Source organism: Merops nubicus, unplaced genomic scaffold (genome assembly GCF_000691845.1).
Source record: "Merops nubicus isolate BGI_N331 unplaced genomic scaffold, ASM69184v1 scaffold12938, whole genome shotgun sequence".
NCBI lineage: Eukaryota > Metazoa > Chordata > Aves > Coraciiformes > Meropidae > Merops > Merops nubicus.
Genome location: NW_008626412.1, coordinates 76,597 through 89,162, shown reverse-complemented (window position 1 = coordinate 89,162; position 12,566 = coordinate 76,597). Strand labels below are relative to the sequence as shown.

General features: G+C 37.8%; 1 protein-coding gene across 1 annotated transcript in view; it reads right to left on the bottom strand.

Moving 5' to 3' along the window:
• Positions 1-2,187: 2,187 nt before the first annotated feature.
• Positions 2,188-12,566, bottom strand: part of OSBPL8 (oxysterol binding protein-like 8) — a 58,063-nt gene continuing 47,684 nt past the window's right edge. The window contains exons 12-23 of the mRNA XM_008945997.1: positions 12,196-12,277; positions 11,386-11,484; positions 10,841-10,937; positions 10,406-10,504; positions 8,598-8,695; positions 7,144-7,233; positions 6,439-6,575; positions 5,822-6,007; positions 4,109-4,196; positions 3,592-3,694; positions 2,862-2,967; positions 2,188-2,614 (exon numbers count right to left, since the gene is read on the bottom strand). Coding sequence (XP_008944245.1) covers positions 2,479-2,614; positions 2,862-2,967; positions 3,592-3,694; positions 4,109-4,196; positions 5,822-6,007; positions 6,439-6,575; positions 7,144-7,233; positions 8,598-8,695; positions 10,406-10,504; positions 10,841-10,937; positions 11,386-11,484; positions 12,196-12,277 — 1,321 coding nt within the window. The 3' untranslated portion in view covers positions 2,188-2,478. The remainder of the gene's footprint in view (positions 2,615-2,861; positions 2,968-3,591; positions 3,695-4,108; positions 4,197-5,821; positions 6,008-6,438; positions 6,576-7,143; positions 7,234-8,597; positions 8,696-10,405; positions 10,505-10,840; positions 10,938-11,385; positions 11,485-12,195; positions 12,278-12,566) is intronic.

Below are 12,566 nucleotides of genomic sequence, written 5' to 3'. Positions count from 1 at the left end.
ATACGTTGAAAAGGAAAATAAGCCCAGCTATTTTGTCTTGCTCTCACTTTTCTTGAGCCAAGAGTGCGTTTCAGGTGGGGAGCAGCTGCTCAGCCTGGCACTGCCCCACACTGGGCTGCCAGGCAGCTGGCTGGGCCAAACCCATGGTCACTGCCCTGCTGCAGCCCCTGTAAAACCACGCACTGACTCTGCTATTGACTGACCTTGAATAGAAGTGGTTTTTAAAAAATCAACATGAAAGGGTAGGAGAACGTTTCTATTTACAAGGGAGATAAAAGCTTATAACGGTCAGTCAAGACTCTCAGCACCACAAATTGAGCAGAATATTATTTCAGGGGATTGAAGTTACTGCCCAAATTCTCACTCATTTCTTCTTGTACTACTCTCATGTACACAGTAAATTAGTTTAAAGGCTTGTAGTGGGTCTTAAAGACGGCTGAAGCTTTGACATCTGAACAAATGGCCAAATTGCAGGATGAGAACATATAAATAATCCTATAATATTCTGCTTTCTTGATGCCATTTTATACATGGCTAGCAACCTCAGTTTCTGTTTAGAGACTTAATTTTGGATTATTTTTTTTTTCTTTTTTTTTCCCAGAGAGACTTTGACAAGTTTCACCTCATCAGTTGTAGATAAAATAGAATCAAATCAAGTTTGGTCTTTCCCATGTCTAGAAGATCACTCTGGTTAAGGTACCATATTCCAGAAAATCATTCAAGATCAAATTATGGTAATATGAAAGTGTAAGAAATAAGCTTGACAGCTTAAGCAATAAACTTTTACAGGGCTGAGGCCCAAAGAAGAGGAAGAGGTAAAAGAGGAGGCATGTGAAGCTGTCAGCCACAGGAACGTACAAGCCAGACTGACAAACAACAACTAAATAGTATTTTCCCTAAATACTGGTGAAACTGATGCAGAACAGGACAGTACATCACCTGGACAGTCAGGGAGGGGTAACCAGGCCATGGCAAAAAGCCAAACATGACCTTTGAAGTGTTCCACTGCCTGGGATGGATTTGATTTCTGAGAGGATCCTCTGAAAACAAACTTGTCTGCCCTCTGCATTGTGCCACTCGTCCTCCTGTGGTCTTGCCCGGGTTACTGAGAGTACCTTGACAATACTGCAGCCCCCCTTGGACTCAGTACACCTGACAGGCATAAGGAATTCACCAGATAAACACTGGCACTACGTTTCTTTTTCCTGGAATTTTACAAGTTTTATACATGCACATATTTCTTTAAATAAAAAAGTTAGAAACCCAGGTTTTACATTGAAACTGAAGCTCCACATGAACTCATGCTCATATGGCTACAGCAGGATGAACAAGCGCACCCATGTGTTCCCTCAGGCAGCACACACTAACTGCTGGCAGGAGGAATTTAGCAAAGACTTAGGGTTTCACTCTCCTGTGTTTTGTATGCGTGTTGTTAAGCCATCCTGCAATTTCTGAAGACTTCCTCCTTGTAAACACACATTTTCATTTGCAAATGAACTCATGGTGGCACCCTAATACTGTTCTGTATTATCTGCCTTTTGGGAGGTTCCACTCAAGCTACTTACTAAACACACCTTTGCATCTTCACTTTGTTTCAAAAAAGGAGAGAGTCCTGGCATCAGCAGTCTGTCTGCCTAGCCATATAAAAACAGAAATTCAAAGCTGTAGATTTATCAAGACTTACAAACATACTGTAAATCCTGGACACATGCAATTCATGAGAGAGAGTGGACCAAGACAGCACCTTCCTGGGTACTGTACTGGTAAAAACATGCTCTGTACAGTAGATGCAGGAATGTTTTTATAAAGAAAGTGAAGTTTTAAAACTATAAAAATAAAACAGCTGGCTTACAAGCCACTATAGTAATTCAGGATTAGAAACTCATACTTCCAAAACAAATCAAGGACATTACATTGCAGAATTCCCAAAGACTTCAGTGTTTTACTTGCCATTTCCTAATACTCATGGATCTTTGTATAATCACGTATTTGTTTGACCTTAAATAAAACTTACCAACACCCAACGCCATTTACAAAAATTGTTAGCTACTTCAAAAGTTCCTCTGTTACAAAAATGGTAAGTTTAAATGTAACAAGGTATGCTCATTTATCATTCTACTGTAATAGGAATCATGTTCCACCTACAGGGTCTGACCTCTGAATTTTTCAGTTCATCTAGTCTGTGGTGAAGACTCATCAGTACAGCGTGTGACGTAATACAAAAGACAAGGCTGACGTTGTATGTCTGTGAGACAGAGGCACACACCAGGAGCAAGAGTGTACTGGCACTTACACAATTCTTTCTTCAACTGGGTAGACAGAGTATGACTTTGAACCACGGATGCTGAGGCAAAGTTCTGTAAGTTGTTGCTACAGGGTTCTTTTAGATAATATTGCATCATTTAAAGTCCAGCTTAAAATATGGTCCCCAGTAACAGTTCAATCATTCCAGTTCAGAATGGCCCTTGTTCACACTTTCTATTTGAATAAGAAATTAATGATAAGCTGTAGCAGAACCATGAGTAAAATGAAGACATAGTGCTTGAACTGCAAGAAGTGGTAGTCCACAGGTGGCAAATTAGTAGTGACTCTACTTCGTAGAGCCATGATGTCCCTGTAAAGTAGAAAATAATATCCTGTAAATTACAATCTAGACAATTTGGTATTTTCTAGTGTCAGGGCTCCCTACAGAAGACAGATTTTGAGGAAAATTACATCAGTGACCAATCACCATTTGGGAAGAAAGGTAGTTTAAAGGCATCAAGGCTCTAAGGCAGAAAGATACATACCAGCCTCTAAGGAAAGAAAGCTAGAAAATTAGTATTCCCTAAACCATTTTAAAGCATGTTATTTAGCACTACCTCTTAATGTCTTCTTGTGTTTCCTTTATAGATTCAATGGCACTCTGCAGCTCTCCAAGGTCTGCCCCTTTTTTCCTGATTCTTGTATTATGCTTCAGAAGTTGTGCTAGAAAGACACAAAAGCCAGAGATGTAATTCAGAGAAGCTATTGCTAAGTGAAAAAAGGAACAAAGTATTAATGGCAAACTAAACCAGTTGCAAAATTAAGGAGACAGTTTTCTAACTAAGCTTCTACTAGAAAGTAGTCTTATTTCAGAGTCACCTATAGGTGTCCTCTGAAGGACAGCAAGTTAAATGCTTGAAATACCTTAAAACATTCACTGTATTATTTAAATACTGCAAGCATCATCAACAAAACAAAACAAACAAAAAAAATCTGTTCCTTCTGGCAACAGACTGATCTACAAATTCAAACAATTCATCTTGCTTTAAGATTAAAAAAAGTTTACAAACACTTTTTTGCCCCAGGTACTGAATATGTGAAGAACTTAAGCCTATTTACACTGCGTGCCAGTATTTGAAAGGACAGGAAAGTTTGAAATTAAAACTATGATCCATTCTACTCCTTGTTTTTCCAGAATGTACTTCATTGTGGATAGAACTGTGATCTACAGCACACACTATTTCATACTAGAAACATCAAGCTAAAGAAGAGTATGTGTGACTACAGAAATCTGTTTCACTGTCAGATAGATTTATTATTTCTGTGTGCAAATGTGTCTTCTCCTACCTTCACTCCCAGAGGAATCCTGGTTATCAGGCTCCGGTGATGAGAAACCACAATCCCCTTTCTTCTGACTGGCTGGCTTTCGTTTGATTTTTGGAACGCTAACCTACAATTGATAAACATACAAATTATTGCCAGAGAACCAGAACTGTAGCAAAGCAGCACATTCTAACTGTAATAGTTAAACGCACAGTATCTAGTAAAAGTCCAAGTTTAAAACGTTTCATGTATAAGCAGTCTGAAGTTTGTCCACCTTCCCATTTAAGGGAAAATACACCTTTGGCTGTTGAATTCAAGCTTCTGTATTTTATTTCCCTATCCAGTCAAGTCATCTCTACCACTTAGGAAGCAACATGGAAGTGAAAGGCCACGGACTGGGTAAACTACATTTCTGTAGGATACCAGTAGTATTTTCCACTGCTCCCAATGCTTTGATGACCTTTATATACATGATGATATATACACAAGTCCCCGGATCTTGCTGCCCATCTGCTAATGTGCTAACAGAACTGGAACATACCATCGGTGTCCGATGTCGAACTTTAGTTTGGATGGTGCCATCTTTTTCAAATTGGATCATATCATTCAGAGGGTCCCATGGTCTGGTACTAGACAAAGTGAATATAACTGATTTATACCACAGCATTTTCAACATGAAATATTTTCCTGCCCAGAAGCTACTCGGTATAACAATTTAAAATTCTCACTCCTGATACGGAAGTGAGGCATGGAATAAGTGACCTTATCTTCCACCTATAGCCCAGCCTGAGCCTGAAGGGACAGTAACGCCAAAAAACAAACGTCACATCCACATCAAACCCTCAGCCAGCTGATCAGAGTACAAGCCATTGCATTAACCAACAATAGCATTATGAATTTATCTGGCTAGTGATATATATTTGTTAAAGAGAGGTTTGCCGCTTACTGTACAGTTATTATTTTAGAACTACAAGGGAATTGAGAAATTTTTAAAAATGCTATTTTGGCCTGCTCTTTTTTCTTTTTCTTTTAAAAGATGCCAAGGAAGGAGAGGTTAAGAAGAATCAGTTACCTCAAACCTCCTTTCATCCTGAATTGGCTAATGGTAATCAAGACTGGTTTCAAGAGGCACTAATGAGCTATGCACAGTTTTCTTGTTCTGATTTTTTAAGACTGCTTTTCCAACTACAGGTTGATATGAAAAAAAGATTAAAATAAAGCAAAAGACACCTAGCTCACTGGAGAACAACACGCAGTCAAAGGCAAAGACCGACAGCCATGCTGATGAGGGCCTTTTCAGGACAGAAACTGCAAGTCAGCTGCACAAAGACTGTCCTGCTGCCCGGCTTTAGTGCGAGCAGATCGAGCATGGATTTCCTTTCATCTCCTCCTGTATGCCTTTACAAACATTTGCAGCTGCTTCATGTGTTCTGAACGTAGACCTGCATTTACATTTTAGCTTAACCTGACTTGAATTAAATGTCATCTAAGGTAACTGGGTAAGAACTAGGGATTGCTCTCCCAAAGGTCTTTTGTATCTGTAATCCAGATGCCTAAATCCATAATCCAGATACCTTAGCAAATGCCATAGCTCACTGAACACATTTTTCACAGTAAGCATAAAAGGCCACTCCCTGTGTGGCCCAGGTGGTGAATGTAAAGCAGAGAGAAGTTCTGTACATCAAAGGAGACAGAAGTTTCTTCCAGGGACTGCTGACAAAACTGACAGCTTTCTAGCACACAGTGAAACTTCTGTGGCACATCCTTGAACCAAAAGACCTCAAGGAAACAAGAAATAAACGCCGATTAACAAAACAGACTATCCCCTGCACCTGAAAGGCCTAACGGATTTGAAGTACAGTATTTGTCCTGATGGTTTTACACAAGGTTCAACATTATTGGCAGTCAATTCAGCTGGACCATTCACAACTTTTCCAACAGGAAGAGGCATCAGCAGCACAGGAAGGTTCAAACCAGGAGAAGGCCTAAGTGCTTAGAGTCTAGTTGGGGAATTCCCTGCTGCAGGATGTTTTGTGTGGTAAAAGTTATGCATTTCAATTAAAACTTTGAAAAACTTTAAAAAAAGTTTTTTGAAAAATTAAAAAATAGGAATACTAGGTAGCGTTGTGCATTTCATGAGTTTGAACTGAGCTATGTGTCTGTGTTGTTTTGCTCCTGAAACCAGGGCAAGAGGTTCTGTGACACTACAAGGCAGTTAGCAAATGGTCTTGGTTACCAGGACTCCAGGACTCACTCAGCATATTTGTAGTGCCATTCTCCTGTGACTGAATCCTGATCAAACAGCTTGCACGTCCACTCCTCACCCTTAAGTTTCCTCTCTTTGGCACTCCTCCTCTGAGCTTCTTCCAGAATGTATTTCTCTTGCGTAGCTTCTGTTTGGTCTTTATTATTTATTGCTCTTGTCACTTGTTGCCAAAGCCTGACAAATGAGCAATACAGGCAGTTACAATCTGGTTGACAGAAATAATTGCAAATATTTCCTTAATTATAGGCTAAGTAAATGAATCAATTTTAGCAGAATATTACAATGTTGCAATACATGATTTTTCTACACTTCCATCAAAAACCTTCAATGATGTAAAGTCTGTAAATAATGATTTTGTAGAAACAGTGTTGCTTTCTTGTTTTACAGGTCAGTACCAGCAAATGTGGGAAGGAAAGAAATTGTATTTTGTTCCTAATTTGTTAAATGTTCAAACAGTAAAAGCTGTTAACAATTTGGACAAGATGATGAGGTTTATTTTGTCAAAATAATTATACATGGTTCTGCTTGTGTAGCAAGGTTGGACCAGATGACCTCTGGATGTCCTTTCCAGCCTAAAACATTCCATGATTCTAAAGTGAACTTACTTCTCTGACTCAAAGTCATCCTGCTCTTCAAACTTCACAGTGTATCTAGGTAACCTGCGCTGCTTGATATCAGACGTCGGGTTCCAGAATGTCTCTGAAACATCTGTCTTCTTGTCACAGATAGTAACTTCACTGTCCTGTAACATATAAAATTTAGTTATCTTCATTGTAACAATCTTAAGGAGTGCCAAAATAACACTAAAGGGAGGGATTAGTAATCTTTTTTTTTTCAAATGAGAAACTCTTTTCTTTTGGATGCGTGTAGTTAAAAATAATTACATATGCTAACTTTAGAATTTAATTTCTGCACTCTGTGCTAGTTCTAACTTGGAACAGAGATGCAATGGAACCATTAGCATGTCCAAAAACCAGCAATGTCACTGTCATCTCACCAGAAGTGAAACAAGTTTAAACTTTTCATGCTGGTGCTGTAATAATTTTTCATAGTGCTAATCCATAAACTAAAACCATTTCACAAGCCAAAATGTATTTTCTTCATGAATTAGTCAAATGTCAAACACAACTTTTCCACTTTTACACATTTGCAAATAACACTGTTGATTCCATACTTTCTTGACAACTAACTATAAAGAGACAAAAGTAGCACTTTTTTTTAAAACTTGATTTTTTTTGTGTAATTAGTTCTATTTTCACTGGTCTCGGCTATCAGCAAGAATTTACGAAATACCATCACTCACTACTTACCCAGTGACCATCCAAAATAGCCAGAACTTCTTTGCCAAGCTTTATTTTCCCTGATATTTGGTTAACACTGTCGTTGTTACCCAAAAAAGGCTGCAAAACAAAAAGAAATGCTTTCATGTTTATTTTAATAACAAAATATTTCTGCATTTGTGTTTAGCATTAAGGAAAAGAAGTGAATTTGTGAAATTTGAACTTCTGCCTAATTAATTCCTAAAATAAGTCTAAAACCACTGTAAGTTGTTCTCCTGCTGTGGTCTCTAAGAAGATTCCCTGAGCAAAAGCATTGTCTAAGAAATGTGGAAAGAAAATGGAAAATAACACAGGCAACAGTGGCACAGTAATACCTTGGAGCACGCAGACTGTTGCTACACTAATTTCACCACTTTGCCAAGAATAATTTGTTACTGGAGACAAACTCTTGCAGAAGCATCAACAAAAATGGTTGTCAGGGATTTTCTTTGGCCTTTTTGGTGAAAGGGCTGATGAAGCAAAGTATCAATTAACAGAGCCTCCTCACTTTTATCTTTCCCCTATAATTTCAACTGAATATATTTTCCCTCTTCCTGTTCACACTTCTTAACAACTACCTGCTTAGCTTTAAATCAGATTCTGCCTCAGAGATGGCAAACGCATTTTTCAAAAGTGTAAACCATCTTTAAGTAGTTCAGAAATCTTTGTTCACCTTTTGTGAGTGTGGAAGTGCTCCTACGGCATGCACAACTGCCTAAAATAGTTCATGTAAACCCTTGTGTAGCACTGGGCATTATGCTGATACAAATGTTAGCCAAAGCTTTCGGGCTTTTTTTGTTAGCCAATGAGCTTTTGCATCATGAGGTGTCATGAACAACTTAAACCTACCCAGGATGGAAGAGGGCAACCTGGGTTTGAGTTCTCCTCCAGGGGTTCTTCAGAGTTTAAAGAGACCCTGAACATTTTTAGAGAATTAAAAATCACCCAGGTATATTAAAAACAATACACAAAATACCTGAAGCACTGGTCTGATGACTAGACACTTCCTCTGCTCTTACACTTCCCTAGACACGCCCTGTTGCCACTGCTGGGGATGAGACAGGCTGTTGCTTTTTCCCTACTAGAGCTGTTCTTAAGGTTCAAACTACTGGCAATACGTTTGTGTCTCTTATACCAGAGATGAAGACAGCATTGGAAGTTTCAGTCAAATCCTTTGGACCCAGAGACATGTCCTTTGGACATTAAGAAGGGAGTTGATAATATAACTCCTTTTTTTTTAAATTGAAAAATTAAAAAAAAAAAAAAATCACTATTTGTTAGATACACATAGCTGGGTATGCAGTAGTTTAAAATGAAAATTCTTCAGTTTCTAAAATGACAACTCCATATTAACTCAGATCATACTGGAAGAGTGATTTAATTCTTTAAAAATGTTATCACTATGCTCATTCTCCTTCTTGTGAACACTCACAGCATTTACTAACCTTGAGTTTGAATTCAATTGTGGCACTGTAGCCAGTTTTCTCACAGGTGATATTGACTGTTCCCCCAAGCTCCAAGGTCATTGTGCCATAAAGAATTCCTGCAAGAGAAAAAAAAAAAAGCAGCTAAAATGAATGTTTATAACTGAACAAGACAAAAAACCCCTAAATTTTTTGGGCACAACTCCCAGAGTAAACATGTCTGTGCCACAGGAGAACACCATTTTTTCAGATGACCTTTCCTAATAATAAGCATGATCTTTCTGCTAAATAAGATAACCCAAACAGAAACAAAAAGTGAGTTACAGATTGTTGTGGTGAGCAGAGCCCGCCCTAGGCAGGGATCAGCGTGCGGAAGATCTGGCGATGTAACGGAAAGCTCAGACTGCCCACGAGGGGCACTGTGGGCCTGGCTTGTCATGTATAAGCAATTGCAGCGACGCAATAAACGCCATTTGCAGCATCCTTCACATTGAAGCCAGTGACTGTGATGGCACCCAACGGTAGAGGTTGGGTGGCAGAGATCCTGGGGATCGGGTGTCGGTAACAACAACAGATAATCAAGAAAACTTGTTTATTAAAACATATCTTTGGCAGCATACACTGCTGGCTCTAGCAAGTGTGGTACTTAGTCTTACTGGAGATGATTGGAAGAGTGAAGCTGTTGAGGTTAAGACAGGGAAAACATATCTATGACAAAGAGAGCAAAGAAAAATTTCACTTGAACAGGAGCAATTATGTACAGCCAGACCACAGGTAAAGACAATCATGGACAACCAATGTAAGACAACACTGATCCCTTCCCTATATGCTTTTGGAAGTAGAATGTTGATAATGCTACTTGTTGATAATACAATTTCTTTCCCATGGTTACTGTATTTCCCCCTCCAATCCAGCATTTGAAACACCAAATATATTTTACATACATAAATTTGCATGTGCAAATTTTTTTTTTTTTTTTCACCATGCACATTCTCCTTCCCTGCATATTGTTCTACTTTTCTCTCAATCAGCTTTATTAGTCATGGTAGTTCTTTTTCCTGCTTGACTTGCATGTATATATTATGTGGTTTTTAATTAAGTACTTTGTCACCAAAGCCACAGGAAAAAAAAAAAATCTCCAACAGAATATTAAAAACATACATGAACAAAGGAAAGAAGAGCCTAAGAGCCTATCAAACTAATGTTATCTAATTCTGCTAACAGATTTTCGTACATCTCAAATGAAAACATTATAGTTACTGACTATAAGGCTTCTGAATGAGAATTTTGGCTGAGAACATATGGATAGATAACCTGAAATAGGGGACAGTTTAAAAATGGGCAATTCTGTAATGTACTTTGAACTACTACTGACCTTCCAGAAAGCTTTACAAACCACGGACTGGTTTCTCACAATGAAACTGAGGACAAATGGTCATGATTTACACTCAGGTCACACAGTGAGGTACAGGTACTACACTGCCTTTTATGTTTACAAGAGGAAAATACTGGAAAAGCTCAGAACTGCTATTTAACAACCAAAAAAGAAAGTTGAACAGTGAATTACCACCATGTAACAACAGATAGCTATGTATATGCTCTATTTATTAAAAGAAACTTTTTTTCTGTGCCAAAAATAGATAATTGCTTAAACAACAGATGTATTTTTCTCCTGAAAAAATACGTAGAGGCCCAGAGCCACCAATGTTGCCGATGTTCAGAACATTCTTCCCAGATGAGAAGCTTGAATCCAGCACAGCATACTATTTAGAAAAACAAACTTCTGCTCTCTTAACTTGGCCATCTAGAGACTGCAAAAGCAGCCTTACCTTTGCAGTGAGCGTACGGCATTGTCATCACGTAATCTTCCCCCCTGTTCAGGAACGTTAGCCGGCCTTCTCCATCCAGTATGGCAGATAACGAATTCCCTGAAATTCAGAGACAGAAACCCATGTTTCTCACCCTGCAAGACAACAGTCAGCATTTCCTAATAACTGAGCAATAAAATAAAGAACATCAGTATATTTAGCATTGCAACCTATCCTGTCCAGTGAAGCCAGTATAATACACAGCATCTCCAAATAATAATTAAAACACTGCAAAAGTAGAAACCAAAATTCTGAAGACCAGTGGCAAAAACTTTGTAAGGAAAGGATACTACAATGATTAAAAACTTGATTCTTTTAACAGTCTTCTGTCATCCACAAAACAAAGCTCATTTGCACTGATATAAAGCTACAACCTAAAAAACAAACAGTATTTACCATAGAATTTTGATTTGGCCAGAATGCTACCACTAAGGCAAAACCCATCCTTGCGGTTGCTAACATAGAAGGCAGATATTGGAGGATGATGTGATACCTGTTGAAAAAAACCCACATATTTGAAACTAACAAAAACCGAACATGCAATATAGTATAAAACTTGAGCTAATGACAGAATGCAAAATTCAAGCTGCACATAATAGCTTGAATATTCAGTTAATAGACATGAAATGTGACTATAATATTTATTTTTAAAGATCAAGCAAACACTTACTGAATTTCAAGAGTTAAGAAATTAAGAAAATTAGCACCTGACTTCTACTGGATGAAAAGGGAACAGAAATGTTGGAAACATCTTTCTCTTTGTCTCTCTAGGAAGACAGTTAAGAGACATCTGTGAAAAAAAACTATGCTCACCAGGAGGGATTTCAGGATACTATTCATATACTTAAATACATTTTCTGGCACTACCACATTGTTTGGCTAGCAGAAATAATGCAACACATTTATTTTTCTTAATTATTTGTTCTGGTTATTGCAGCTACCTGTTCTGCAATGTAAAAAGTCTTGCTGTTTGTCCTTGGATGAATCCACATGCAGCGGAAGGTCTCACCAAGTATGGGATTGTACGGCTTTTTTAGTCCCTAAGCAGCAAGAGAACAGAGCGTAACCACACAATGCAGGTACAGAACTCACAAAACACTTCATCACTCTGTCACTGAGGATAAAGCACACAAAAATATAAAATCATAATATATACACTAAAGTATGTTGTACTTGATTTAATCATTTGAATATTATGCTCAGCTATTCTGCTTTTCATTGTAAGGGTATCCGCACAGATTTAGTATATCTGCCAACCTATTCCAGGCTACACAGAAGAGCAAACAATATAACTCTTTTTTGTAGGAGAATTACTACAGACCTTCTGGCTGAAGTAAGCAGTAAGTATTTTCTTCTTCCAATAGTATTCCCCACCAACACGACTATAAAGATTATTTAGTGTAAAGCTACATGAAGTAATGGAAACATTAATCCTTCAACTGCAGCATGTTATCACTGAAGAACGGTAAACAGAACTGGCTTAACTTAATCACAAAATGCTTGGTTCAGCTTACTGAAAGGGAAAAAAAAGCTGTTGAATATAGTCTATTTTAAATAGGGCTAGGGACAAAAAAAAAAAAAAAAAAAATTCCATGATGTGATTGTGTAAATCATAAAACTTAACCTTGCTTTTGAAAAATGCACAACATAATTTACAAAGAAAAACCTACTCCAGGCCCTACAACTAGACAAAATTACTAAAAACCACAAAAACAAACCAAACAAAAAAAAAAAAAAAGGTGAGAGGACACCTTTGGCTTTTTGTAGAATCCTGACAAATACCACTTCACTACTTTCTTCATGCGGTTGTAAGCATTCTCTTCTAGAGCAGCTCTGTAAAACAACGAGAGCACAGGTCAACTATCAGTATCATTTCAACTATATATAACACACTATCAATCATTGTGATATATCTTGAATCTAGAAGCTGACTAAAACAAAAGGTTATTTGCAGTACTGTAAAACTTTCAGCCTGATTACATCAAATTCAAAGTTTTCAAATAATTGTCTGAAAGTGAAAATCAAAAAATCAGAAATGTTATTTCCACTGTTGGTTCTGTTCTTTGTAACATTAAAATCTGTTCCACCCCCACTGAAGTTCTTCCATTTATAAGATACTAAG